A 27,926-nucleotide genomic window follows, 5' to 3' on the forward strand; every position below is an offset into this window, starting at 1 on the left:
AGACCAATTGTTTTACAACAGACAGGATCTTGGTGTGCATTGTTTAATGAGGTAAACTACATTATAGCCAGCATTAATTTGGCTGCGGTGCTCTCCACTAAATCATTGTTAACCTGTAAATCTGCCACCACTTTTGATACTCGTTTAATCAACGTGTGCTGGATGGAGCAGCCAAGCAAAGGGTCAGCAGTGGTCCAGCTCTGCTTGTATCATGTAGAAATAATTAAGGTTAAGTTGCCATGGAGAAGCAGGACTTTGGGATGGACACTGTTTTTTTGTGTGCTTGTGGTGAAGGAGGCAGCTGGCATTGCCATGAGAAGAGTGTGGACACATGTGACCACCAGCAAGATCCTGACAAGGATCAGGGGGAATATTTAGCAAAAATAAATATTCCAGCAGCTTCTTCATCAACTCCCATGGGAGCAGGGTCTGGCCCAGCAGGAGACAGAATCTGGTGGAATTACGTCATGGGCTCCAGGTTGTTCTTTCTCCAAGGAATGACTAAAACTTGGTTGGCAAGCCATGCGGGGAGCTTCTTTTAGCATTTCCCTTCTGATGCACCCTAGTTCTTCCTGCTTCTTCAAAGCAATGGGAGATTATGTACTTTTATCTGAATAAAAGTAATATTTTTGGTTCCCTGCATGGTGGAAATGAACTCTTGGAGCTGATTTTGTGTATTTGGCATAGCTACCTCTGAAATATGCATCATGGTACAAAAATAACAAGACCCCTTCCAGCTACAAATGAGGCAATGTCTTTCCATTAATAAAAGGAGGGGAAAAAACCCTCTTGGTTTCAAGACATTCCCTAAATACAGCTTTGCAATATCACACTTTCCCAGTTTGCCAGAGGCAGGGAGGGATCTGCTCCTCATCACGGTTTGGGGAAGCAGCTGCCTGCTGCCCTAATAGGGGGCAACACCAGGAAGGCCTGACTGCACCCTCAGATTTTATCCTGTGTCTTATCCCCTGTGTCCCTGACCACCTTTCCCAAAATGGTGAGACCCACAGAGGAGCTGCAAATGCCCTGATCCATGCTTGGCATGGCGTCTCTGTGTGGGAAGAATGGGATATGTTAATGGCGTGGTGGGACAAAGAGGACAAAACCCAACACACCAGCAATGTCAGCTTGTTGGATTTTCCATTTCTTCTTTACTGCTGAACACAACTCCCTGTTTCCCTGATAAATGCGTGGCTTTGTGTTGCTCCCTGTCTGGGACTCTCCTTTCATTCAGCTGGCCTGGGGAAGAGCAAGGGACAGGAGTGTCTGAGATTCCAGAGATCTCCACGCAAATTAAAACCTTTTATCAGTCCCTAATAGCTGTGCAAACTAATTATATTTGGGCCAAACTTTGCCAGCGACTCCCCTGAGGTATTATTATAAAAATCTGAGCTGTGGAAATGCGTCCCCATTCTGTCAACACCAGGTCGCTCCAGCTATAGAAAACTCTGCTCTGGCTTCTTTTAGCTCCCGTGATGTGCTTTGCATAAGCTGCTGCTGTTGTTTTCAGGAAGGAGAGAGCCTGGCTGGGCTGTGTCACACGTGGCCCAGGTCTGCTGAGCCAAGGACAGGGCAGTGTGCCAGGTAATTGCACTGAAATATTTATTTACACAAGCCCTGCCGGCCTGGCTCGGTTTGTGGCCATCAGCATGGCTTTGGGGCTGTGGGTGCACAAGTGCTTCCATCCCTGGAGAAGTGGAATGTGGTGATGAGGGGTGGTAAGGATGCTGGAGAGGTGGGGATGCTCAAATGCAGCAGGCAGGAGATGGGAATGAGCAGCACAAGGAGAAAGCACGTGAGGCTCTATATGGATGGTTTTCCCAGTGCCAGTCCCTTGCTGGGTGGCTCCTTGTGGTGTTGGAGCCGATTTCCACCCAAATTTGTTCTTTCTTTTTCCTGACATCACCATTTGCTCCATTCATTGCCTTGTAACCTTGTTCCCAAGCTTGCACAGGGTAGGCCACCAAAGATAACCCCCATGTTCACCCACCCCCACTGTCCATAGATGGAGGCAGCACAGGGAAATGCTTTGAGCCAAACTTTCCAGTGAAAGGTTTTCATCCTGTGCCACCATTCCCCCACCATCCTTGCACTCTTCCTGGGGCGCAGATTGCCAGCTAATGGGGTGGAGCTACTCCAAGCACTCTCCATTAATGGAGCAGAATATAAACAGAATAAAGCCTTCATTTCCCGGGCTGTGATTTCATTATTAATATACTTTACAGTTCACAGGTTGTTCATTTGCTTCCATGTTTTCTCAGCTGGTGTAATCTGCCGCGCGGAGTGAGAAGAGTCATAAAATTTCCATTTCCAGTTGAATGTGCGTCCAATTCGCCGTGAAATGTTTCTCTCTGTCGTGAATATTAAGTGCCCAAGGAGTCGGTGGCCCCAGGATTAGGCAGGGCAGGTTGCCAGCCCCTCTCTCTGTCCCAGAGGTGCAGGAGAGAAGTGGGTGTAGAGAAGGAAAAGTGAGGGACTGAAGGAAGAACCTTGTGGCAGAGGGAGGAAAAGGGAAAAGAAGAGGAGATAAAGTGAGGATAGAGGGAAAAGAGGGAAATTGAGTGGCAAAGAAGCTTCAGGGAGGGATGTGGTGGGTGAAGAATGCTCTGACAGAACTGACCTACACTCACCTCCTTGTTTCCCTGTCCCATGACCTTGACACTTGTCACAGAAATGTTGCAGCAGTGATTGCCCCAGTTTGTAAATCAGTTGTTGATGTCTGTGCATGGTCGTTGCCATGGGCCTCAGGGCTGTGCCCTTCCCCTGGCCTGAATATGGGTAGAAAAAGATTCTCCTTGTCTCTGGTGAGGTTGAGAAATGCTGCTGTGATTGTAAGGGCAAGGAGCTGGAACGTGCTGGTGATCTGGAGTGGCTCAGCTGCTCTGTATCGAGCTGGAAAAGAGCAGTGAGCAACCACGGAGCTGTATCACCACTGCAGACACATAAAAAGAGCTTTTCACGTGAATTTGGGGAGAAAAATATCATGTTCTGCTCATGTTAAGCAGCCAGCAGGAAATTTGTTGTATATTTAGAGTATTTAATGGCTTGTAGCCAAGCAATGGGTTTCTGGGACAAGGAAGCAGAAATTTGGGTAGTTGGGGCAGGTGGTCATGCCCCAGGCTGGGAAGGTGGTGGGACCAGCAGTGCCACAGAGGGGTGGCCACAGCTGCAGCACCACTGGCAGTGGGCACATCTGGCGGCACATCTGGCACATTGCTGCAGCTGGAGGTGGTGAGGGATGTGTGCCCCGGTTACCCCTCCCTGGCCTTGCAGTAGCAGCACGGGATGTGGTGTCACTGCTGGGAAAGGGGACAAAAAGGCAAATCATGGTGGCATGCCCAGGCTGTGGGGGTAGCTTGGGCACTGCCCCGAGCTGATGGCATCGTTTCCTTCCGACTCTTTGCTGAAATTACTTCAGCCACAGCATTCCTCACTGCAGGGGAAAAAAATGCCTCTTCCTTTCCCATCTTCTCTCGGTCGAGTCAAGATAATAATAGTCTTTTTCTGATCCCCTGAACTTTCCCATCTGCTTGGTAAAACAATGGCAATTCTTTTTCCTCCTGGCCTCTCTCTCTGTCTTCCTCTCTTTTATTTTTATTCTCCTACGGTATAATTTAAAGCCAGAGCAATGCTGTAGCCTGTGGGTTTTTCCCCTTCCTGTGACACACTGCTGTTATTTAAAATGGCTTTTCCCTTGCAGAGCAATGCCTCTCACTGCCCTCCCAGCTCCTGTAGCAGGGCCAGTACCTACACAGAGGCCTGAGGAGGGCAGGATGGGCTCAAGGAAAGGGGCACAGCCCAGTCTTCAGTCCCCCAGTTTCATCCACCCAGCATCACACATTCCTGAAATTCCCATCACAACCACCCCATCCCCAGGCCCAGGGCATGCTCACCAGTCCCCCAGGGCCCCAAACCCATCTAACTCATCACCCCTGCATTTCCCTGGCTTCTCTCAATAAGCCACAATATTGCAAGTGATCCTGCAGAAATGGAGACATCAGTGCCATAAAACACGAGGGACAGAGCAAGGCCACTGGGCTGGAAAATAGCGTGTCTGAAAAAATAAAGACGGGATAAAGATGATGGAGAGGCGACAGCGAGTCTCACCCTGCCATGATTCAGATGGCTCTGGGGGGTGAAGAGTGGTCAGGGGGTCCCAGGGGAAAAAGGGAGATGGAAAATATCCCCCATTTGCAGAAAGTCGTGTCAGCAGCAGAGTCCGGGCTTGCCATGAGCTGCCTGCAGGGATATGCGTGGAGAAGGGAAAGTTTCCCAGATCCCCATGACTTCTTGCCAGCACTGGGGATGGATTTAGCCGGCACTTGATGCTTATTTTTTTCCTCTAATGCCATTATGCCACTTGCTTCCCATCTGAGGGATATTTCCCTAATGCGGCTGAAATACAGCTTAACCGAGGTTACAGCCATTTAACGCTTTGCATTGCAATTGCTTCTTAAGAGCTTGTCCTGTGGAGAAAGCCTTGGGGTTTAAATTTCCAGCCAGAGGGACCCTTCAGTCCTGGCTGCCAGCAGCTCTTTTTCACACAAATCCAGAGGAGAGCAGGGTGCCTGGAGTTTGGCAGGGGTTGGGAATGCTTTCTCCTGCGCAGCAATGCATGGAGCGGTTGGGAAGGGATGTGGTGGATCTCCCGTGGAATTTTTTCAGGTTCTTTGCAAAGCACCTGCAGAAAACAGGCAGGAGCAACCTTGGTTCTTGCTCTCCTCACCAAGCCCTGTGCAACACAGCTTCTCCCAGAGCCAGCGAGGAGGCTGCCAGAAATGGGATGAGCTCCAGAGGAGCCAAGTTGCGACAGGATTTAATGGAGGAGCAGCGTTCCCACAAACAGGATGCGTGTTTGAGCGATTTTCTCCGGCAGCATCTGTCGCTCTCCAACATCTTGGTACCATTGCAACAAATTATTTAACCACTACCCACTGTACCCCATCTGTTAGGCAGCCCCTCCATGTGGATCGGGCCCTACTTCCCACCTTTCCAGAGAAACTCACCGGCAAAGGCTGAGCGCCAAACAACAGGACAAATTAAATCAAAAGCACAGCTTCGGCACCCAGGGGGAAAATGCACATCAGCTTTGACTTATTGCATGGCGCACGCTTACAAGAGAGAAGCAGCGGCTTTTGTCACTGCAAGGGGCCATGAAAAATGAATTAGGGCCGCTGCTGGGAGAGGGCATGCAGGAGAATCTTTCATTCCAGAAACGCTGTCCTCTCTCACCTTGGAAGCAGCTACGGGGAAAAAAACCACAGGGAAGGAGGAGGAGTAAGGGGAGGAAGGAGAGGGGACTTTGTGTTGGGCACCTGATTGGATGCTCTGGGCTGTGGGAAGAGTGGTGCAGGAGCAGTGCTGATGCTCGGGCAGGAGTATGGAGCTGCTGAGAAATGCTGTCTCCTCAGGAAATCTCTGGAGAGGTCTTGCCTCTGTGGGAGCCTCAACACTGATTTTCATGTACCTTTTGCATTTGTTTCTGTGAGGAGGCAGAAAAGCTCCGTGGGAAGTGGCTCCACGCCAGCCACAGCCTCTGCTGGGCATCAGTCCCTCCCAGTGTCACCACAAGGGTCACCCTTGCCTTTCCAGGGCCAAGGAGGAAGGTATCCAGCTCATGCTGGTGGTAAAGGGTGGTACCATTAAGAGCAGCTGCCCTCTAACAAGCCCTGTGCCATCTTTGCTGCAGATCTGGCACCTCTGCAGCTTTTTGTGAACTGTAGCCATTGCTAATTGCACTAACAGGGTGACACGTGCCCTTTGGACCTTTTCCTAGGGTCCAGTGTCCTTACCAGCACCCCAGGAAGAGGAAGGGGCTGGGAGAGGCTGAAGACAGTCGCTGCCACTTTGCCGAGCCTTGATCTGCCTCTGAGCTCTCCCTCTCACCGAAATAAAAGGGCTCATTCTTTATTCGACTCATTTACTCCTGAGTTAGAGCCTCGTTCAAGGGTGGTTGGTCCCTGAGTTGTTTTGTTTTGTTTCTTTAAATATTAATTTCCATAATCCATTTATTTCCCAAGGAACTACTTCTTGCAAACAAAAGGTTTAATGCTCCTCTTTTATTCCTGGTAACAAATAAGTTGTCTGAGACGTGCAAACATCCCGGCAGCAGCAAGCCGTGCGCCGTCTGATGCCACAAACCGTGCTAAGGATGTGCAGGGACCGGGGAGACGCATCCCTGAGGGATCACAGGTGCCAAAGCAGCATCTCCCTGGAGATGCTGGCCCAGAGAGGGAGGGCAGCAAGCCCAGCCAGCACTGGGATGCCCCCACAACCAGGGATTCCAATCTTTTGCATGGAGGCGTCTCTGACATGCCTTTTTGAGATGGAAGATTTGAGAGCCGAAGGCCGGGAAGCACAATAGAAGATAGACTGCTTGTACCTCATTGTCTGGAGAATAGATGGGCTGCAGGCTCCCGGAGAATAGGAGCTGCCACTCAGGTGGCTTTAATAGAACAGGCGGCAGATAGATTTCAATAAAAGAAATGAGTATAAATATTGTTAGCGGAGAATAGAGGGAAAGTGAAAAAGATCTTGTTTAACGAGTCACAGTGGGAAACTTTCAAGGACTTTTAAGCTAAAAACTCTTCACAATGGTGCTATAATGGATGGCTCAGGTGACTTGGCTATGCTGCATAGCATCGGTGGGGCGAGCAGAGTGGGCAGGTGTCCCTGGAACACCATGGGGAAGGGCACAGCAGGGAGTCAGAGATTGGTTTGGGTTGTAAGGGAGCTTGAAGAGCATCTCATTCCAACACCCTGCCATGGATAGGGTCACCTTCCACTGCAGCAGGCTGCTCAGGGCCCCAGTGTCTTCCTTTCACTGTCTCTGGAGTTAATGTCAATATTTTGACTTTATGTGACCAGGAGATGTGGTGGCATCTGGAAGGTCTCTGCAGGTCAGCTGTCCCAGTGATTAGTGAGATGTGTGGCATGTGCCCCCCGAATAGTTAAATGTCAGAGTTGTTGTATGAGATCTGAGCTCCAAGGGTGATCTCAGGGATGCACTGAGCAAATGGAGCCACAAATGTGGGTCCTGCCTCAGTTCTAGATTTGCATTCAGCATGAAGTTGAAGAATGTCTTTCCTGCTTTTGTGGCAGCTCCGTGTTGGAATGTGTCTGTCAATGTCCCCAAGTCCTGACCCTGTGGTCACAGGCAGTAAGAAAAGGGACCTTCAGAAATAGTCACCTGTGCTCATGTCAGCACAAAATCCGGCCTGGGTGGGTCCTCCATCGTACCTTGGAGCAAAACTCAAGGCACCCTCAGCTCACCTATGCCCCAAAAAGTTGGAAGGGGATGAAAAGCCACAGCACTGCCTGTCCACAGGCAAGGAGAGAGAGGCTCCCACAGCCCCAGGGAAGAGGGGACACTGATATCAGTGGAGGGGAAGGACTTTATATCAAGGATTTTATGGCCATCCCTCTCCTTCAAAGCTTGTGCCGCCATGCACGAGGAGAAAATTGGATATTAGAGTTCCCCAAATCCAATAATAAAGGGTCCAAGTAGGAAAACATGATGCTTTCTCTCTGTTTGGTGACACCAGCTGCTGATGGTCACCACCCCTGGGGCGTGAGGATGAGGAGGGACCTCAGACTGCAGCAGTGGAGTGAGCTCCTGCCAAGCTCCCACATCCCTGAGCACTGCACAGTGCCAGGCAGCGAGTGCACCATCCCCTGGGGCTTCTCACAGCATCGGGCCATGGAAACACGCTAATTAACATGGAAAAGCATGTCAGAGGAGAGATTTCCTCCCTTGTCATCGGGAAACTTCAAAAACAGAGCGGCTTGGCCCCGTGTAAGCACAACACAGACTCTGATATGCTGTGTGCCCGTTTCTGGGGTGACAGTCCTGCTTCTGAAGGCTTGTGAACATGAGGAACAGGAGGTTTGTACCCCATACCTCATCCACGTGTGCTTCCTGAAGGGATGGCTCAGCTAAGGGGGGGTTGCAGATAGAAATGGGCTGGAGCCTGTGGTTCGGGGATGCAATATTCACAAGAGGAGGAGAGGAGTTTGTCTGGGTCGATAGGGTAATCTTAAAAAAAAATCTTTTTTTGAATGATTGAGCTGGATGATTTCCAGCAGGTTAATTACCCCTAATCTTTGTTCACTGGAGCGTGGCAGCTTTAAGCTGGCACAGAGGGAGCTGAAAAGAGGGGGTGCACAGAGGAGAAGCTGCCCTAGCTGAGGTCATTCACCTGATCAAACAAAAATGGGGAAGGGAATTTCAGAAATGCCTGAACTTTGTTCCTTATGTGTTAATTGAGCCATCAGGAGAGGGTAATAGTGGTTAATAAGAGGTGAAGCAGGTGCATCTCCCAGTTTGGCTGGGGCATGTTCCAGAGACAGCCTTAGCTCTTGTTTACCCACCTACCTGGGACTGTGTTGTGCCTCCTTTGAGAGAGATTTGGGGTGATTTGGGGTGATTTGGGGTAGTTCCTTTCCCCACCTGCTTCCCCATCTGCTCTGATTCTACTAAATCTCCCATCCTGCACTTTTCCTCTCGCTGCTGCATGAAGGAGAGGTGAAATGGGTCTCGTGTGCCAGCAATTCTCTTATTACCTTTGTGTGTTTTATTTATTTACCATAAACTGTTATAGGATGGCCATCAGCACCGCATCGGGGTGACGTTTGAAATATATGGCTCTCGGGTTTAGTGCGTCACTCGGAGCCGGGAGTCTGCGAGATGTTAATTTTTATTGCCAGGAGTAGCCATAAATTGATAGTTGAGAATTGCTGTAGGGACTGTAATTAACTAGTTACTATTTCACCTCCAAAAGGAGCAATGTTTCACGCTCTTACTTTTACTTATCTGGAATCAGCTGCTGTCAACATCCGCTGAAGCCCGTATAAAGATTTATAGACCTTGGAGGTAAATATTGACTAATGGGCAGCTTGGCTTAATGTTCACCTTGAAGGACAATAAATTGTGCTATTGATTGAAGTGAGATGTCAATATCTGCATTGTTGTAAACATTTTAATAAAATTATCTCCATAAAATATTCTCTTTCTTTGGTTGATCCTGGCCAGTGGGATCAGTGCCTGGAAAATGCAGCAGCACGGTGGAGAGGGCAGGGCAGTGCTTTGGGATCACTGGTGGGACTTTGAGCAGCCAGAGACTGAACCTGTTGTGGGACCACTGTTGAGGTTGTGCCTTTGAGCTTTAGAGGTGAAAATCTTGCAGCCCTGAGTGGCTGGGCTGGCTCAGCTTGATCTGAGGTGCAGGGAGTTCCTATGGACACAGGAAAGAGCTCCAGGGAAGCTTTTTCAGTGGCATCATGGGCAGCCTTCAGCCAGGGAAAGCTGTGAGCAGTGTCCTAGAGACCTGAACATGGCTGCAACAGTGAGCCAGGGGACAGTGGCGTGTAATTAATTTGGGAACATGTGTTCACTTTCTGGTGAGTTATTATCTTGTCAGAGGCTCAATGGAAGCAAATGGGGAGGAGGAGTCAGAAGGGGGATGAGTTGGAATGGGAAAACGAGGAGAAGCAAGGGAAGGAGAAAGGCATGGAGGGAGGAATATGAATGCAGGAGGCATCTGCCCACAGCTCATCGCATCCATGCTGTGTGGGACCCCAAGCACAGCTTGGCCATCTGTTGGGTTTGCCTTGGTGCTCTGTGCCACACCAGGACCTGGCCTCTGTGACTCCTCCACTGCCATGATGGTCAAACTTCCCTTTCCCTGAGGCTTCTAACAGAGATCTGAAGAGCAAGTCCTAAACAGTGTGTGCTGCTCTGTGTGCAGCCTCCTGCTCACCGAGCACGAGGATTCAGGCTCTGCTTTTCCATCTCCCCAGCTCGCTCTGGGTTAGTTCATCATCCTTGGCTGATGAGCAAGGATTATGCTTGTGCGTCGTCCATGGCCATTCCATTTCTGGCCTGTGTGATATTATTAGTATTAATAATAATAATGATGGGTGCTGGCTGTGCTGGTTTTCTAGCTCCTGAGGAGATGAGAGAGCTCTCCATTAATTCCTGCAATATTTCAGCTCCTAATTGTGCTCAAGCAGAGACAGCCTTGAAAGTTCCCACCATCAGTTCAGGCAGAAAAGGACTGGTATGTCTGGCAGAGCTCCTGGAGCAGCAGGGCTCTGGTCAAGCCTTGCCCTGAACATTCCCAAGTTCCAGGTGCTTCCAGGATGTGATCCCACAGAATGAAGCAGATTTATGGATCTGGTTTTCCTGCAAAACCACTTGTATAGGACAGGACAGGGGAATGTTGTCTCAGTCACCTGGTGTCACCTGCTTCACCAGTGGGCAGGGAGGGACTCTTTATGTCACCTAAATATTTGAGATGCTGTAGCTGGCACTGAGGAGGCATCCCTGGGCCAGAGCCTGCTGCAGGGAGGGTGTTCCTATTGCTGTTGTCATCTGAGCATAACTTACATCAGGTTGTGCACAGGACAGAGACAGGAGTCAGCTCCAGCTCAGAGCATCCTGTCTCAGTCCTGGGCAGGCTCTGTTTGGCTGTAGCCAAATTCCTGGGATGCCAGACCCTGAGTCCCTGAACTTTGAGTTCTGCCTCTCCATCAGCTGATTACCATGCACATATCTCAGACTTCAGAGCGACCCAGGGATGAAGGAAACCTTCAATTTCCTGAGCTTTTACAGGTGGAAATCTGACCCTTGCAGTTACTTTAATCAAGTCTTTTGCTGGGGAACAAAATGCACTCGAGCTGCTTTGCTCCCTGATCAATCCAGGCACACAAATTATGGCTTGACTCTGGCACTTGGGAAACTTGGAAGTTGGGAAAGGGCCTTTGGTGAGTTGGGAAGCAGTGTTATCCGAGCCTTTGCACAGCCCAGAGTCAGATTTGTGCACGGAGCATCTGAGGGCCACCAGCTGTGTCGTTACTTTATCAGCAGGCAGCGCTGTGCTACAGAGAAGCCAATTCTAGGTCAGCCACAAAAAGGAATTTTTCCCCCCCCTTCTCCTTTTTTTTTTTTGCAGTGCCGCAGGGCCGCTGGATGTAACGCTGTAATTTGTGTGTCTCTAAAGGATATTGATTTTGGGGTAACGCCTTCATATCTCACCCTTCAGTTGCACTAAGTACTGATGAGCTCAGCGGTTTGCGCCACCAGCCACTCGGGTGGGAATTTCAGCACAGGGCTGAGGACGCTGTTGGATGTCAGCAATTCATCAACAGGAAAACTCACTTCACTCCTTTCCAAAGCTCACAGGGCTGCCTTCCCAGCTAGGTCGGCCTGGGAAGGTGGGATGCACACATGAGTGCGTGGGGCCCTCAGTTCAGGGAGCAGTGGACATGCAAAGTCCCAGGAGTGCTGTGTGGAGGTGGCAGCTGCGAGGTCTGGTGCAGGAGAGAGAGCCAAGGTGGGATTTCATCACGGCTGAGCATATTTGCACTAGTTTGAGTTGACAGTAGTGGCACCTGGGATTGCAGCAGCAGGATCCTGGCACATGCCTGGGGCTCTCACTGTGTTGAGCTGTTCCAGGGCATTACAGGAACACCATCGGTGCTGGCTCGGGTCTTCCCATGGTGGGTGGTGGAGTCTGACCACACCACTCCTGTAGCGTGGGAAGAGATGCCATAAAAGCCTCAGCCGGCGGGATGCAGGCGCTGTGTGCCCCGCTGGGAGCCTCCCACGTGTGGATTTTGCATGCATTTGTTAGGAGCAGGACGCACACGGTTGGCCGGTCAAGCGCAGCGAGTTGTGGCCCATCAGGTCACGCCAGCACAGGCAGCGATATCCGGGTGGGAAGCGAGGGCTGGCCGAGCTCACGGCATCCCCCTGGGGACCAGGGACCTGTGCCTGGCCTCTCTGCCATTGGCACTCACTCCCAGAAACAGCTGTCCAGAGCTAATTTATTTCCTAATGCTGCAGCAATGTTAATTTATAAATTACACTGGTAATTCGAGCTATTATTAATTTCAGATGGTGTAGGGCAAGCCTAATTAAAATATGACACCAATTGCCACACATATGTACCAAGGACTACCGTTTAAAATTTATAGGAATATTAAGTGTGACACAGGGCTCGGAGATGCTCTGTGCAGTAATTACAGCATCCTGGCTGCAGGAGATCCAGTGGGGAGATGTAAACAACAGGAAAGGGAGAAGTTGTCCCTGTTTTGGAGCCTGCAAAAAGTAATTTTTGCTGCTTGTTTGGGGGAAGAACCTGGGGAGTCTTGTGCCCCAGCCAGCCAAGCACTGTGTGTTTCCAGGACTGTGTCAAAATAAAGAGAGCTCCTGCAAGGAATGGGGGCTGAAAGATTCCAGAGTGAAGGAAATGCCACTGATTGCATCTTTCTGGCTTTGAGTGAAACAAAAACCTGCACTGCAACCTTGATGGGGAAGAGAGGGACAAGTGCATCCCCCCAGAAATGAGCCTGGGTGGCACAGGGATGAGGTGTTTCAGCTAAAGGGAGGTGTTGGCACCACCACTAATGGGAATAGACTTGCTGTGAATTAATTGAAGCTGAAGGATCAGAGAAAGGTGCTAATGTGAGCTGGGTGAGCCTGGAGGTACCTCCCAGCTGGGGGGATGTGCAGAGGTGAGCTCAGGTCGTTTTGCAGGGTGCAGGTTTGCCCACTTTGCACACCCTGAGCACCTCTGGGACATTATCCCCAGCAAGTGATGCTCTCAGTGAGGCCAGAGCTGCTGGAGCACTGCAGAAACCTTTCTGGCAAGGATTTTCTTGGAATGGAGGGTCACAGGCGCACGGGCAGTCTGGGCTGGGACCTGCTGGCTGCGTGTCCTACTGCAGGGTGACATGCTCAGAGATGGTGACCAGCCAGCGGGCACAGGGTTGCTGTGCCTCCCCATCACTCAGGGCCTTCTGTCTCTGCCTCTGCAGCCGTGGGCTTCATCAGCGAGGATGAGTACCTGGAGATCACGGGAATCACACGGGAGCAGTCGGGAGAGTACGAGTGCAGCGCCTCCAACGATGTCTCAGCGCCCGTCGTCCAGCGAGTCAAAGTCACCGTCAACTGTGAGTCCCTGGGGGACATCGGGGACAGGGGTGGGGCTGGACAGGGGCACCATGCTGCCCCACAAGGGAGTGGCACTTGGAAGTGAGGCACACAAAGGCCCCAGAGCGAGACAGGCGGCAGCAGTTTTTTTGAGCAGGTGGTGTTTTGCCCTATTTTCCCCTTCTTTTCGAGCTCCATTTTTTTCCACCACCTCCTCCTCAGCTGTCTCCATCAACCTGGGTTTTCTGCCCGTGGAGAGATGCTGTGCTGATAACCTCTGAGGAGAGGAGAGAAGTGAGCAGTAAATAGAACATTTTTTTTATTTTTTTTTCCTGTTAGAAAAAATGAGAGAGAGGAAGAAAGCAACATATTTCATATTTAGATATACATGAAAACCCTCCTAAGCCCCTCTCTGGCCACTCCATTAGCTGGACATGTAACAGCCATGAGTTGGGGGTCTCTTGTTTTTTGGAAGAGAACCCCCATGAACCTGAAAACCTCTGGACAGCAGCACCAGCGTGGCAGGAGCTGAGCATGGGCTGAGAGATGGTTTTGGCTCCTACCCTTGAGCAGGGAGAGAAAGGAGATCTTGAGGAGCAAGGGGAGAGGATGGGAGTCCCAAAGGCTGCTGGGGGCTCACCCCAGGTTTCCCCTCTTCCCACAGACCCTCCGTACATCTCTGACGCCAAGAGCACCGGGGTGCCGGTGGGGCAGAAGGGAATCCTGCTGTGCGAAGCCTCCGCTGTCCCCTCCGCCGACTTCCAGTGGTACAAAGATGACAAGAGGTAAGAGCCTGGTGGGGACACACTGACCCCAAGGGGGCTGCACCCAGTGCCAGCAGCTTCAGCTCATAACCCTTGGCACAAGCCTGGTTTGGATACTGAGGCAGGTCCCCCTGACAGCCTCAGGTTGTGCTTGTCTGGGGCAAATCCAGGCATTCCATCAGGCAGCCAGCATCCACAGCTGGAGCTGCCACCAGCCAGGATCTATTAAAGGCTTTATATTTAACTCAGCAAACTTTTGGAAGGTGATTTTCCCTGGAAACTCTTTCACTCCCCACTGGGGCAGGATCTTTGCTGCCCGTGCCTCTGTTTGAAGGTGTTGTGGTAAATCCCTGCTTGGGTGAAGCATAATGTCCAAAATGGATATTGGCAGCACAAATCCAGCCACTTAAAAGTTGGTGAAACCTCTGTCATCTCTTTAAATGCTTTGGCCAGAAGGCAGCTCTTGGAAAAGCAAAAGAAATGTGGTGTCAGTGAAGAGACAGGGTTTGCTATGCCCCAGAGACAGCCTGCCCTGTTTTGGGGGGGAAAAGGACCTTTTAGGTCAACCAGAAACTTCTGTGTCCTGCCAAAACAATAGCACAGGGACATGGCTGGGGAATGAGGAGGGGAGCAGCACAGCCCAGGGTAGGTTCCACTCTGGAGAAATTGCCTCTTTCTGACCCCAGGCAAAGTGTTTTTAACCAATTTTTGTGTTGGTTATCCCACAAGATCCCCACATGGCCCCCCCAGAGGGGCCATGGTGCAGCCAAACACAGGACAAGTCACACCAGTCACTGATAATGAGGGATGTTTTGGCCTAAAAAGGTGCTCCAGAAGCTGGAGGGGAGTCTGGTTCTGCCTGCCTCACCCAGTTTGAGAGGAAAGGAGCAGCAGAGTGTACAGAGCTGCAGATGTTTGTGTGGCAGATGAAAGGCTCCGCTCAGAACTAGGTCAGATCACGAGGGCCTGCAGAGCAGCGGGCTCAGCCTGCCTGATCAGCACCCAGCGTGGATCATAATGGGAATCTGCACTTCCCGTGAGGAATTAGCAAGTATGAGCTGAGCAGGATGGGGACACCAGTCCCAGACACAGGGATGTCCAAGCACTTGGTTAACACTTCAGCATTTGTGCTGGCTGAGGTGCCTATTGCACCACTCCTCGGGGACATGCAGGGATGAGAGGAGAGGAAGGTGACAGAAGGCAGAACAGAGGCCTGAGGACAGGTTCTTCTCTAGGGTGGGAATGAGTCTTTCCCAGATTCCCTCCCCAGGCATGGGAGCATCCCTGTCTGCACAGCATTTGGCAAGTCCCAGCACCATCCCATGACTGCAGCAGTGAGGATGCCTCTGGTCAGCACGGGGATGGCATGGGCTGGCAGCTGGAGACCCAGCAGAACAGCATCCATCTCCCTTATCTTTCCCAATACCTTCCCTTCTCCCTCTTCCCCCACACTCTATGTCCCCACTCACAGGCACAACCACAGGATAGCTGGGCATGGGAAACAGTGAGCACTTCCCTTCCTGATGCCAACCCCATGACCTCCCATTCCTCTTTCCTCTCAGACTGGCTGAAGGACAGAAAGGGCTGAAAGTGGAGAACAAACCCTTCTTCTCCAGACTGACTTTCTTCAACGTCTCTGAGCAGGACTATGGCAACTACACCTGCGTAGCCTCCAACCGGCTAGGGAACACCAACGCCAGCATGATCCTCTACGGTGAGTAGGGCTGAGGGAATCAGCCAGGAAGGGGGAATGGCCTCACAGTGACACCACCAATGGGAGAGGCATGGGAAAGGTCTCCCGTGTCTTTTGGGGGAGATGTGTATTTGCTGCTGATCCTTTCTGCCCTTGGCATGTGGGCTGGAGGTTGTGGTGAGTCCAGGGAAAAGGAAGAGCCACCAAAGCCTCCTCCTGATTGAGGTCCAGTGTCTCCCACCATTCAGAGGTGCTTGGCACTGTGTTTGGGATCTGCCATGAGTGCAAAGTTAGGAGCTGGCTGCAGGTTTCCATCTTCTTGCTCTGATGAGTGTCTAGGAGAGCCTCTGTGTGAGGGCATCCCTCTGTGCTGATGGGTGGGAGGGGAGATGCTGCCCCATTCCCACGTGAGAACAAACAGGCTCCCTGCTCCATCACCTTCCAGCTCGTGTTTTCTGCTCCTGCCAAGCAGATATATCCTTATTGGAGGTGCCAAAGGTGTGGAGGGCAGGGAGGAGAAGGTTTGTACCTTTGTCCCAGGACTGTTTTCCCTGCATGCTGGAGCTGGGATGAGAGCAATGTATCCCTCTGACACTGCTCATGGATGGGAAGGGCTGTGATTTGTTGACATATTTGTCAAACCTCTTCAGGTGGTAGCAAAACCAGAGCAGGGGCTCTGTTCTCCAGGAGCCAGGAGACAGAAATAGATGACAGATTTCATCCCAGGGCACTGCTTGGGAATATTTCCCTGCTAGGGTACAGGGTGTGTGGTTCTTGCAGCTGAGGATACAGGAGAAGTGGGGACTGGGGACATACAACATCACCCCAGCATTGTCCTCCTCCTTGCCACCCGATGTTGTGCCTGGTCATCTCCTTGTCTCTTGTTATTGTTCGGTCAGAGGGAGCAGAGTAGAGTGACAGATGAGCCCTCCTCGTCCCCAGGTCCCTCAGGATGGCTCAGGGCAGTCTGTGCCCCAGCCATGTAAAGCGGGTTGGGGTAGGGAGCAGGGTATGGGATGGGTTCTGGAGTGTGCCACAGCAGCAGAGACCCTGGGAAGTGCTGTCCATGTTTTGGGGACTGGTTGGATGGATTCCAGGGGAGCAGTTTGTTTCAGGATGGTAGGGGATGTCGAGCTTTGCCAGGGGCCGCACCACAGCTGTGGGGTCAGGGTGCCAGCACAGGACGGGTTTATCCTCCCCTCCCACTGGTACTGGCAGCTGTGCCAGGCTCCCCTGGGCTGTGACAGAGGAGTTCATCCCATCTTGGATGCTCAGACCCCTTTGCTCCCCCAGTAAAGTCCAAGCTGTGCGTGATGAAGGTTCACGTGTGCTAAGCCATCATCAGCGTTGCTTAGGAACTATCTCAGTCCTCTTCCCCTCCGGCCTTCCTGGTAATCCAATAACTGCACGTTTTAGGGACACCAACACCTCCAGCACTGCAAAACCACCCAGGCCTGGCTCCACCTGTGCTGCAGGTGTAGGGTGGCCATGCCAAGTGTACAACATAGCCTGAGTGACATCCTTAGCTGTGACGTTGCAGCATTCCAATGTGTCCATGAGGTTAAAATCTTAATTAGTGGGGGTGTCCAGTTTGGCACCTGCAGATCCAGGCTGGATGAACAGCCTAAAAGTAAAGATGACATCTCCCTGCTGATGGGCTCTTGGTTTCTTGGGTTCTAGCCCACCTGTGGGACTCATGCTGTGATGGCAGTCAGGTGGGAGGCAGGGAAGCATCCCACAGAAGTCTAAGCTTATTTTCTGATCCCCCCTATGATTTGTGGTCTGACTGAATCCCATCAGGGATTGAAATCAGATTCCTTTGACCACGTATAATGTCTATAAAGGCTGTATTGATTGAATGATCCATTCAGTCTTTAATAATTGAATGCCCTTGGGGGGGTGACAGTTCCCTGAGGAGACTGTGGCATGTAGGGGTCTTTCATCTCCTGGTGCAGGGCTCCCCAGCACTTCCAGGAAAACCCCTCCTAATTATCAGCAATCATAGGGCCAAGCTCACCTGTCCCTAAGCAACTGGTGTCTTCAGTCTGGGGATTAATGTGTCTTTATTACATATTTATTTATTTAATGCAAGATTAGAGGGAAGTGGATGCGGTGGCTGCACTACCTGTGCATGAGAAATGTCTCTTCTGTGAGGTTTTGGGGGACAATTTTGTGAGTGGCCCCTTTTCCCTGAAGCTGAGTGTTTTGGAGTTTTTCCCCCACAAATGGAGGTTTAATCTGTGCAGGTACCGTGACATGAGCCTTTTTGGGGTTGTGTGAGAAGCTAATGTAGTGTTCATCTTTTAATCCTTTTTTTAATCTAATTTTTCATGGAGGTCAACTAGTGCTTTATTTAACATGTAGCACTCGTTATTCCAGTCCTGCCGGCTCATTCAGCGGCTCATTTGGTGCTGTCTGAGATGTGATAGAGTGCTCAGGGAAACCACATCATTCTGTGGAGTTGGGGAAAAAAACCAACCCTCTGCTTCTCACCCATCACACAGTCCATGTTGCTCCCAGAGGTGGCTGTCAGGCCATAAATCTTTTTGGGATGTTGCAGGATTAGCAAGAGGGATGGACCCCAAACTCACATCCCCATATTCCAGCCCTTGTGCTTTGCCTTTTGCACAGGGTGCAACTACAGGCTTTGCCAGGTCTGAGGTCCCATATCCAGCTCATCTCAGGTTCCCTCTGAGACGAGGGGACCATGGCCCCACAGCAGTGGGCTGTGATTTGAGCAACATATCCCATTTCTACCCCATCTGCTGGTTTTCCCACCCCAGGTGGAGGGCAGGCTGAGGGAGGTGTCTCGAGCCTGCGCTTTGCATTGCCCTTTTGCCTTAACTTTCACTTGTTCTTTAATTTTTAGAAGAGACAACTACCGCTCTGACACCCTGGAAAGGTCAGTAATTTGGGGGTTTCCCACAATGCCAGTGCTTCCCCTGCTGTTCCCCTTGGGCCCCTCTGGCTTCCACCACAACTCATCTCAGTGGGAGCTGCAGCACCCACCACCTGGATCTCCTGCCCCACAACCCCACTGCTTTTACTGGTGTAGGGATGAATTAGGGCTTTCTTAGCTGCCCTCCCATCCTGTCCCTCCCTGCCAGCCTACAGTGCCTGTCTGGTGGTGGCCTGTGCCCACTGCATGCCTGTCCCCATCCCATGGTGTCCCGCTCCCTCCCCATTCCCAGGGCAAAGCAGGGATGTCTTTGGGCTGCTTTCCCAGTGCTAATGTGTAAATGGGTCTTGTGGCAGGTCCTTCCTCCTCTGGGATGCTTCTAGTGTCTTTTTTATGGGATGAGATAGGGGTGGACAGGCCCCTATGGATTTGGTCTCCTTCCTGGTGCTGTTCCTAGCCTGGGCAGTCAGCTTTCTGCTGTGCAATCTTAGTGTCCAGCCAACTGGCTTGGTGTCATCTTGATTTTGGGGTGGCTTTATTTGTGATGATTCGAGTGGTCAGTCCTTGGGATGATGTGTACATGTCTGTGGAGGTGGTGTGTGAGACCTGGATTTGGTGCCTGGATTTGTGAGGTGTGAGGTGTCTGAGTGTGCTGCAGAGTGTTACTGGTGAGAAGCCAGATGGGTACTGATGCTCCGTGCCCTGGTCAGGTTTTGAAGTGAGGGGACATGTCCAGGGGTTTCAAACACAGTTGTGAATTAGACCTTGTGGTCAGCCCTGCTGCCACAGGACACCAGCATGGATGCCTTCCTGAGCTCTTTTTCCACCTTAGTCTTCTCCTGGGCCAACTATTTGGTGAAAAAATGGGTGTTTTGGCGAAAGCACCTCCACATCCTTTCCCACAGTGAGCTTTGAACTCCTCACCCCCTGTGATCCCCAAAGATGGGTGGGCTTGGCTCTTCTTGACCACTCTTCTCATCCCATCTCCTTGTGCTGAGCCCCACAGAGGCTCTGAAGATGTGCAACACACCAAATGCACAATGCAGTGCTGCTGGCAGTGCCTCTGCAGGGTGGGCAGGTGGTTACTGTCCCTTCCAAGGGACACTAGTGGGCAACACCCTGTCACCCTGGGGTGGGCAGAATGTGCTGGGTGAAAACTCTCATCTCCCCTATGAGTGTGGATAGAAAATTGGGAACAATTTGGAGGAGGGTGAAGAGGGCTGAGGGAGATTGGATGGTGGTGATGCACAGGGAGCAGGCTTGGGATGAGGACATAGGGCTGAAAAGGGACCACAGAGGATCTTGTCCCAAAGACCAGCATTTGTGGGGAGAGGGGTGGCTGTCCCCATGTCCTTGGGACAGCACAGATGGAGGGGGACACCCACAGATCTCCACCACCGAGCAACCCCACCACGTGCGACACCACCGGGGCCCCAAACAGCGCCTTTGTTTTTTTCTCTTTTTTTTTTTTTTCTGCTTGTTTTAATCTTTATTTCGTGGTTTCTGCTATTTGTTGACTTTGTGACCAACCACGAGGGCGTTCCTGTCCCTTCCCGCAGGCCCTGGCGCAGTCCACGACGGGAACAACGGCGCATGGCGGCGAAGCGGCTGCGCGTGGCTGCTGCTCCTCCCGCTCGCCCACCTCGCCCGCCACTTTTGACCCGAGAGCCGGCCCGCGGAGTAGCGGCGGCGACGACCACGGCCAGCGAGCTCAAGCAGAAAGGAGAGGATGAAAAGAAGAAGAAGAAGAAGAAGAAGTGTTCACCGTTTCTGAAAATAATCATAAGAATTGAGAGAGTATCCGGCCAGGCCACCTGGGGGAGGGGGAGAGAGGAAAAACATGCAAAAAAAAAAAAAAAAAAAAAAAGCCAACCACAACGGGAATTTGGAATGGAGAGAAAAGTGAAAAAATTAATAATCCAAGGCTTCCTGCTGAAGATGCAATGCGACTGAGTCTTTTTCTTTTCACCCTGTTTTTATTTCTTTTTTTGTCCCTTGCCACTTTTTCCCCGTTTTCGCCGTTCTCTACCACGGGCCAGCACGGAGGATGGACAGGGCCATCAGAGTGTGGCACTTGTCCCCTGCCCTGTCCTTTTCACCGCCCCTGCCCGCCTGCTCCCTCCCGTGGGACCCTCCATCCAGACACACCAGTTTTCTCCTTTGCCAAGATTTCCCCGTCTTCTCATGGACTGTGCCGCCATTTGTGTTTCAGAATATAAAAATACATATATATATATATAGATATCTCCACATATACATATATATATATATATGTGTACAGATATATAGATCTTCGACAGTTATCACACCACCACGAAAGGAAAGGGAGGAAGGAGACCGGCGTCGAGCCACGCTTTCATCGTACCATCCGCGGACATCGTGAATGATAAGGGATTCTGAGTCATGGTTAATTTTATTAATTGTATTTTCTGATACGAGCCTAGAACTCTTAGTTCCTAAAAAACAGAAATGCAAAAAAAAAATAAAAAACAAGAGGGGAAAAAAAGAAAAGAAAAAAGAGGAAAAAAAAAAACAATCCAGGAGAGGGGGAGCAAGCGGAGAGAAGTTTGTTTGCCGAGGAGGCGACCAGTCAAGGAGGTTTATGAGCCCAGCAAGGAGAAGGAGGAGGAGTCCTGTGCTGAAACCCCCACAAAACCGGCCCAAAAGCGGTCGTCTGGACAGTTCCTGCCGAGGGCACAGACGACACTCGCCGCGCATTGAGGTGGAGGGAGATACTGAATCTTTTTATGGGATATATATATACAGTATATATAAATATACATATATATATATATATAATTCTTTTTTTTGTTAGAGTTCTAGCCACGGTTCCCAGCAGGGTCCTTCCGCTGCCATTACTGCATGCTGTATATGGAGTTAGGTGTGTATCGGTTCTCAACGAGACAAACGTCTCTGTCCACACATCCCTGAACCCCCCTCGGCTTCCCACCCTCGGGTCACCGGGGACAAAGGGTCACAGGGGACCAGGGCCCCTCTCCATCGCTTTTTGCCGCGTGGCCCTGGCCTTTTCGCGGTGGAATAAAGCGAGCTGAGGGACAGAGGGAGATCTATATAGCTCAGTTTTGTATTTTTATATATATATATATATATATATGTGTATGTATATGTGTGTGTGTGCGTGCGTGTGTGTGCGTGTACATATATATATATATATATAAAAAAAACCAAAAAATACCCACAAAAAAAATAAGAAAAAGAGGACGAAGCAACCGGCCCCTGCCAAGGAGCAGGACCTGTTGCCTCGCCATCCATTTCAGCGGGGGTTTCTCCTGCAATTGGTTTTCCTCCTTCAATTTCCTTTCCTTCCCTGCGGCCGGCGGCGGGGGGCACGCGGGGGGCCCGGGCGTGGGCAGGCGGGCGGTGAGGGGGCTCTCTCTGCCTATCCATTAAAACGATTGTTCCATGTGGCCGCTCCGTCTGCTTGTGGTGCTCATTGCCGCGGGGGCCAGGGCCACCCCGCGTTCTCCCCTTGCGCTACCAGGAATGGGGAGGGATGTGGGGAGGGATGCTGGAGGGGGGGTGGCAGATGGGATCACCAAATCATCACAACAGGCCAGGAGAGCATTGGAAAGATGGTCCCTGGATCTCACCAGGAATTCTGTCACAGGTGAGGCTTTGGTGAGTAGATGGAGAGAGTGTGAGGCACAGCTGTGCCCTGTTTCCCTGCTCAGGACCCCACTCAGTGCCCCTAAGCTCAGCGTGGGGCTCTCTAGCCCAGCTGCACAGCGTGGCAGGGGATGCTTGTGGAGCAGCTGAAGCGAATCCTGCGTGGGAAGGAGAGACAGAGTGATGTGAGGTGGGTGCAGGGAACAGGGTCCCCCATGCAATGCTGCATACAGGCGAAGCACGACAGGATTGTTTGGGTGTAGGTGCATTTCGCTGTCCATGGAGGCTTGTCTTGGTCAGTGTCTTGGTTTTTGGTGAAGCTGCAAGTTTGCTTAGTGAGTTTGGTCCTCAGCCTCAACTGTAGCCTCTAGGGTGCTGGTTTCTTCAGGTCACCTGACACATTTGCAGGATCAGAAGTTGGTTGCTATTGATTTGGTGTGAGATTTGTGTGTTTATTTCTTGACCCTATGTCAAGATGTAACCCAAGAGATGAGCATGGAGAAGAGGGATGGGAAGGTGTTGCTTTGAGATGTGACATGCAGTGTCCAAGTGATGCTGATGTGGGGTAGGGGAAGAACCATGCTCAGGCTTTGTGGCACATCCCAAGTAAGGTTCAAGGTACTGAGGGTGTGGGGACAGGACAGATGGGCACAGGTGGCAGGGTCAGGATGACAGAGAGGATGGTGTTGGTTTTCATGCAGATCTTATAACTCCCAGGTTGGACCAGCCAGCCATGGTAGAGTAAACTTGGTAGGAGGGGCAGTGCCTGGATTCTTGGGGGTAATGGGGAGGGATCAGGGATCACTGTGGAGGTAACAGGGCTCTCTCCCTCACCTCCTCTCTGTAATTGTGACTTTTTTGGTGTTCTAGGTGAGAGATCAAGGAGTGTCCAGTGCCAAAGTAGCAGACAAAGAGGAAGTTAAAGAGAGAGAGGCGGCTCGATGGATGCTTTTATGTAATAATTTATTGACATAGGTAAGGGTGTCTCTTGGTGCTGGGGAGGGATGGAGGTCATGGTCTGAAATATGCCCTCCCTCCCCCTGGATGTAGCAGCTGAGGTCCTTGTCCTTAGGCACAGGTTGGGCATTGCTGAGGGCCATGGAGAAACATCCCTCTCAAGCCAGGAAGGGGAGATGGAGAGAATCCCATGGCCAGAGAGGGGCTGCATCACCTCCCCGTGCTCTGTGATGGGGACAATGCAGATGAGACATCGGGATGTGCCGTGAGCAGGAGCGTTTGGGCAGCTGTAGGTACTCACTCCACTGGAGGCAGGTCCAGCACTGGGCATCCAGCAGAACTGGTGTGGGAAGATGGGAAGCATTAGGGAGGCTTGGATTGTGGTGGGATCCCCAGGGCCACATGCAAGGGGTGAGTGTTGCTTTGTGCCACCTGTAGCTACATCAAATCAGCCCTGGCTCCCTGATGGGTTGGGGTTTTTTTTAAGAGGCTCAAAGCAGAGTGTCTCTCATGGAGGTCACTAATGCTTGATTCACTGCAGGTGACATTGAGGAAAGTGGGTGAGGTGTCACATCCCTCCCAGATCCCTTCCCTCAGGAGGTTGTTGGGTTTTGGGAAGCACTTACCTTTCTGCTGGGGTCACTCGAGGGGGACAGCAGGGTGTCCCTGATATGCAAGGTCACAGCAGCTCAAAGCATTGCTGGGATGGAGCTGTTTTCTTGTTGTGGGGTTCAGGGAAAAAACTCTTGAGACTGAGCTTTTCATTCTCATGTTGGGGAAGACAAAGGGAGGTCTCAAAGTGAGCAAGACTCTGGTGGGTCTGTCACAGTCCCACTGCCCCCAGGCTCCTGGCAGCAGATCTCACATTAGAGGAGCTTTTCAAATGTTTTCTCCTGGTTGATGGTGTGGAAAGGTGAGGCATCCCCAGGGAGCGGAGGGCACAGTCTGCTGTGAGATTACAGCCATGTCAGGGAGATGCTGAGGGTCATGGCTCTTCTGCTCCTGGTCCTCAAGGTTTTTGTCCTTTGATGAAGACATTTGTTTTGTGTCACACACTGCCAGATCACGATAGGAGCAAACCTCAGGAGTGCATTGTCTGCAGAGACATCCCTTCACAGGGGCAGGTTTAGTTGTCAGAGTTAGTACTGTTGCAAGATGATGGAGGAGATGCTGGGAATGTCTCAGTTGTGGAAAACAGGCCCCTGATCATGCTGCTTCCACTGAACATAGGTGAGTGACAAGAGCAAAGGCAGTCCTTACCCTGCAGGGACTCCATCAACAGGTGCGTGCTCATTGCTCCTTGGCAGACAGAGGTGGGCAGGACCCAGGACTCACTGGTGGATTCCCAGGGGAGATGCATGGATGGGGTGAAGGATGGCCCAAACAGCAGCAGCCCCCTGCTGTGGGGCTTGAAGCATCACTATCACAGGGGACAATCAAAACAGGGTCCAACCAAGTGCTGGGTGAGATCCCAGGAGTGGCAGAGGTCCCAGGCACTCAGGAGCCCTCCCAGCTCAGCTCAGCAGGTGCCCAGCACCGCGTCCCTTCCCTGGGGTGTGCGGGACCCGTGAAGCAAAGCCCCGAAGGTACAAAGTTCGTCAAACTTTATTGATACACTGCACAATCACAACCATCTCTTATTCTTGCCGAATTAGAAAAGGTTACAACTACAATGTAACATGCACAAATCTCAGGTAGTATAGCCACCCTTGGAATACAATGATCGACAGAAACTCAAGACCGGCCATCACGGCCGTCAGCAGGAGAGACCCGAGAGCCACACTGCCCCCGCCCTGGGCACCCAGCCACCCCCTGGGCATCCAGACGTGGAGAGCAGTGGTCACAAATGGGTCTGCCACCCGGCAGAGCCGTGCTGGGGCCGGCGTCAGACAGCCAACACGTTCCTCACAATGGCACGTTACATGGCACGAGAAAGTCGAATGCCACCCCGGCAGGGGACAGGGGAGCCCACCCGACCCAGGGACAAGGATGGGATGGGGGCAGCCCTGGCACCAGGCCCGCCAGCCTCAGTGTGCGTCGTGGCATCTCGTCGCCGCCACTCTCTGATTTGCCGTGGCCTCTGGCCCTGTGATTCTGCAGCGTTTCTGCTGTGGGGACAGAGAAATTTGGGGCTGACCAAGGAAAGGGCATGGGGTGGCAGCAGGGGACTGTTGTGGGGCAGTGCGGACCAGCAAAGGCATCGGGGCAAGATGTCTCCTGCACCCACGGTACTTTTGGAGCAGACATGTGGAAGGATGTGAGTGTTGCCGTGCTGGCTGAAGACAGTGCCATCCCCAGCCAATAAACGTGCCCGGGGCCATGGGATAAGACCCAGATTGCTGACGGTGCCACCCTTCTTGGATGCCAGTGGAGAAGCAGAGCAGCACCGCAGGGACCGCAGGACGCGGACTCACCCAGTCAGTGCCGGATCCCCGTCCACCAGGTAAGCCAGCGCCTCAGGCCAGCACTGGGACACCCCTGCCCGGGGCCAGGCGGTTTTTATCAATCAGCCACGGTACATGTTGAACATCCAGGATGCAGGGGCAGCAGCATCCACTGAGATTTTGTAGCAGGTCCTGGGCAGCCCACTGAGAACAGGGATGAGGACGGGCATAGCTGCATAGAGGACAGGGTGGTGGCCCATCATGGCCTCTGGCTCAGGGTGGTTTTTTCCATCTTGTGTGCTGAGGGCTGGCACCCCAGCTTCCTTGCAGCCACAGAAAGCAGGTTTGGGCAGCAGCAGAGTTTGCACAGGGAAGACAACGTGTGCGTGGTCGTTGCTCTTAAGTCATCTCACTTATGGAGGGAGAAGGAAGGGACAAGGCACGGGGAGGTGGCGGGTCAGGACAGGGGACACTGTGTGCTTGCTCAGTGCCTTGCTGGAGTTGAGTCTCCCTGTCACAGCAACAGGGTCCAGTGCCACACGTGACTTTCCAGGAGCAGAATGGGAGTGTCCATCCCCAGACTGTGGCCCCAAAGCATCCCTGGGTGGCCATGGAGTGACAAGAAGGCTCAGGGCTGCCACAATGTACCAGGCAAGGGGGTCCATGGTGCACAAGGCTATCAGGAGCACAATTCCATATGCGGGGAAGATGACATGGGTGGCAGGGTGGCAGCTCCCAGGGTGACTGGAAGAAGCAGAGAGGGCAGAGTCTGGGTGTGTGTGTTTTGGTGTCGCAGGCAAGTTGCAGCAGGGAGCATTGGAGCAATCCTTGTCCCTGCTGTGCCAGCACAGCAAATCAACAGAACCCAGTCCTCCTCCACAGGGTCAGACACATCAGATTTTCCTCAGGCATGGGCACATGATGGGCATGAGACAAGGCAAGGTGAGGACATTGCAGCTCAGGGCCCTCTGAGGGGCAAAGATACAGATGGTCATGAGTGTCAGAGCCGTAGCAAAAGGGCCTTGTCAGCTGGTGTTTTGATCTGTCAGTCAAAGCCTCTGCCCCACACTGTGATGCTGTGCTTTTGATGTGCAGGTTGGAAAGCGCTTGGAGATCAAGCCCAGAGAAACCTCCCCAAAAGTGCTGGCAGAGCATCAAGGTGAGAGCCATGGGGCAGCCCCTGCCATCAGGGGGGCAGCAGCAGAGTGGGCAGGGATCTGCAGCAAGGAGTGAGGGCCTGGCTGCCCAGTGCAGCAAGAAGGCTCTAGTCTCTAGGAGGGCTGGTGGCAGTCCCCAGGGCTCACGTTCCTGGGAGAGCAGCCTCGTGTCCTCAGGAAGGTGAGGGGGTTTTAGTGGGAAGCACAGGGGTACGATGTCAGCTGGAATAAAGAGCAGTGGGAAGTGCGTGACCCTTGAAGGACAACTGGTTGTGTCCGGTGACCCTCTCCCAAAGGGCCAGAGAGTATCCTGTCAGGAGCAGAGGCAGGTGATGGGGGGCTGGCGACATCGGGGTGCTTAGGGAGGAGCTTTGGCGACGAGAACTGACATTCAGGACCAAGAGGGCTGAAGGCAGAGCCAGGAGGCTTCAACCTTGGGGTCTTTTTGGGCATAGGCGGCTTAGTGAGACAACGAGACGGACATCCCGGTGAAGGCTCTGGGCGGCACCCGCCCCGACGGCTCCATGCCCCCGGCTTTGGAGATGAGGCAGCCACGGGGGGCACCGTCTGTGCCGGGCCACATCCCCGGGGCGATGGTGGCGGGTGACAGTCTGGTGGCACGTGGTGGGGTCTGTACAGCGTAACCGGCGGCGAGAACGATCCCGGCACGTGGGAGACGGGGCCATCCTCGGACGCTCGGCACCGCCGCCCGTCCTCCGGTGCATCGCCCGTCCGATGGAGAGGAGTCCCCAGGCGGCACGGCGGCCGAGCCCGCGGCGGGGGAGAGATGCGGCGAGGCCTCCCGGGACCCTCCGCTCCCTTATCAAAAGTCGAGGAGGAGGCGAGCGAGGAGGGTGGCCCAGAGGCAGAGGCCGGCAGCCACCCGGGACGCCGCATTGCCGCCGTCGTGCACCGCTCCGGGCCCTGTTCGGAGGAGAGAAGAGAAGAGAAAGGACAGCGTTAGGGCCAGCGCTGAGATGATGTGATAGAGCCAAGGGACCCCACCTCCCCATTGTCCCTGCAGTTCACATCCCACCCCTCAGCTGGCCGGGGTGCTGTGCTCCCCCTTGGAGAGGTGGTGGATTTATCCATCATTTGGAGAGCATTGCCAGCGTTGAGGAGGAGGTGAGGAGGTTTGCAAAGAGCTTGAGGAACACAGCGGAGACACAGTCCTTGTCTGAGGAGGAGGAGGATGCCCTGGCCAGGTGCCAGTCCAGCCCCACCATGCTTGGAAATCTCCTTGGAGAGTCCTGATGCAAACAACCACGTGAAAACCACTGGGACCAGAGACCTTGGTGCTCCAGAGTGGAACAGCTTGTGACTGCTCACAAAGGATGGTCGTCTCAGGAAATGGCATTGTCCAGATGTGGATTCTCAGGTATGCAGGAGCATTTTGGGGCTGCTGGGGCGGTTCTTGGCAGGCAGGTCAGGCAGGGAGGAGGCTGGTCATGTGGGTACACCACTGGAGTGGAGATTTGTTGGTTTTTTGTTGTGTTAGGGCTGTTATTCAG

At 52.4% G+C, this 27,926-nt stretch overlaps 2 protein-coding genes across 10 annotated transcripts in view; one reads left to right on the plus strand and one right to left on the minus strand.

Moving 5' to 3' along the window:
- Positions 1 to 21,678, plus strand: part of LOC131588352 (protein CEPU-1) — a 354,322-nt gene extending 332,644 nt beyond the window's left edge. For 4 of the 6 annotated variants that reach the window (XM_058857165.1, XM_058857167.1, XM_058857166.1 and 1 more), the window contains 5 exons: positions 12,820 to 12,954; positions 13,599 to 13,719; positions 15,261 to 15,412; positions 18,261 to 18,293; positions 19,850 to 21,678. In XM_058857165.1, coding sequence (XP_058713148.1) covers positions 12,820 to 12,954; positions 13,599 to 13,719; positions 15,261 to 15,412; positions 18,261 to 18,293; positions 19,850 to 19,950 — 542 coding nt within the window. In that variant the 3' untranslated portion in view covers positions 19,951 to 21,678. The remainder of the gene's footprint in view (positions 1 to 12,819; positions 12,955 to 13,598; positions 13,720 to 15,260; positions 15,413 to 18,260; positions 18,294 to 19,849) is intronic. The other 2 variants (XR_009279558.1, XM_058857164.1) reach the window with 2 other exon arrangements.
- A 2,783-nt stretch (positions 21,679 to 24,461) lies between these two features.
- Positions 24,462 to 27,926, minus strand: part of LOC131588347 (opioid-binding protein/cell adhesion molecule homolog) — a 296,092-nt gene continuing 292,627 nt past the window's right edge. For all 4 annotated transcript variants that reach the window (XM_058857153.1, XM_058857154.1, XM_058857151.1 and 1 more), the window contains one exon: positions 24,462 to 27,339. In XM_058857153.1, coding sequence (XP_058713136.1) covers positions 27,239 to 27,339 — 101 coding nt within the window. In that variant the 3' untranslated portion in view covers positions 24,462 to 27,238. The remainder of the gene's footprint in view (positions 27,340 to 27,926) is intronic.

The sequence above is a fragment of the Poecile atricapillus genome, chromosome 25 (assembly GCF_030490865.1).
Source record: "Poecile atricapillus isolate bPoeAtr1 chromosome 25, bPoeAtr1.hap1, whole genome shotgun sequence".
NCBI classification, from domain to species: Eukaryota; Metazoa; Chordata; class Aves; order Passeriformes; family Paridae; genus Poecile; species Poecile atricapillus.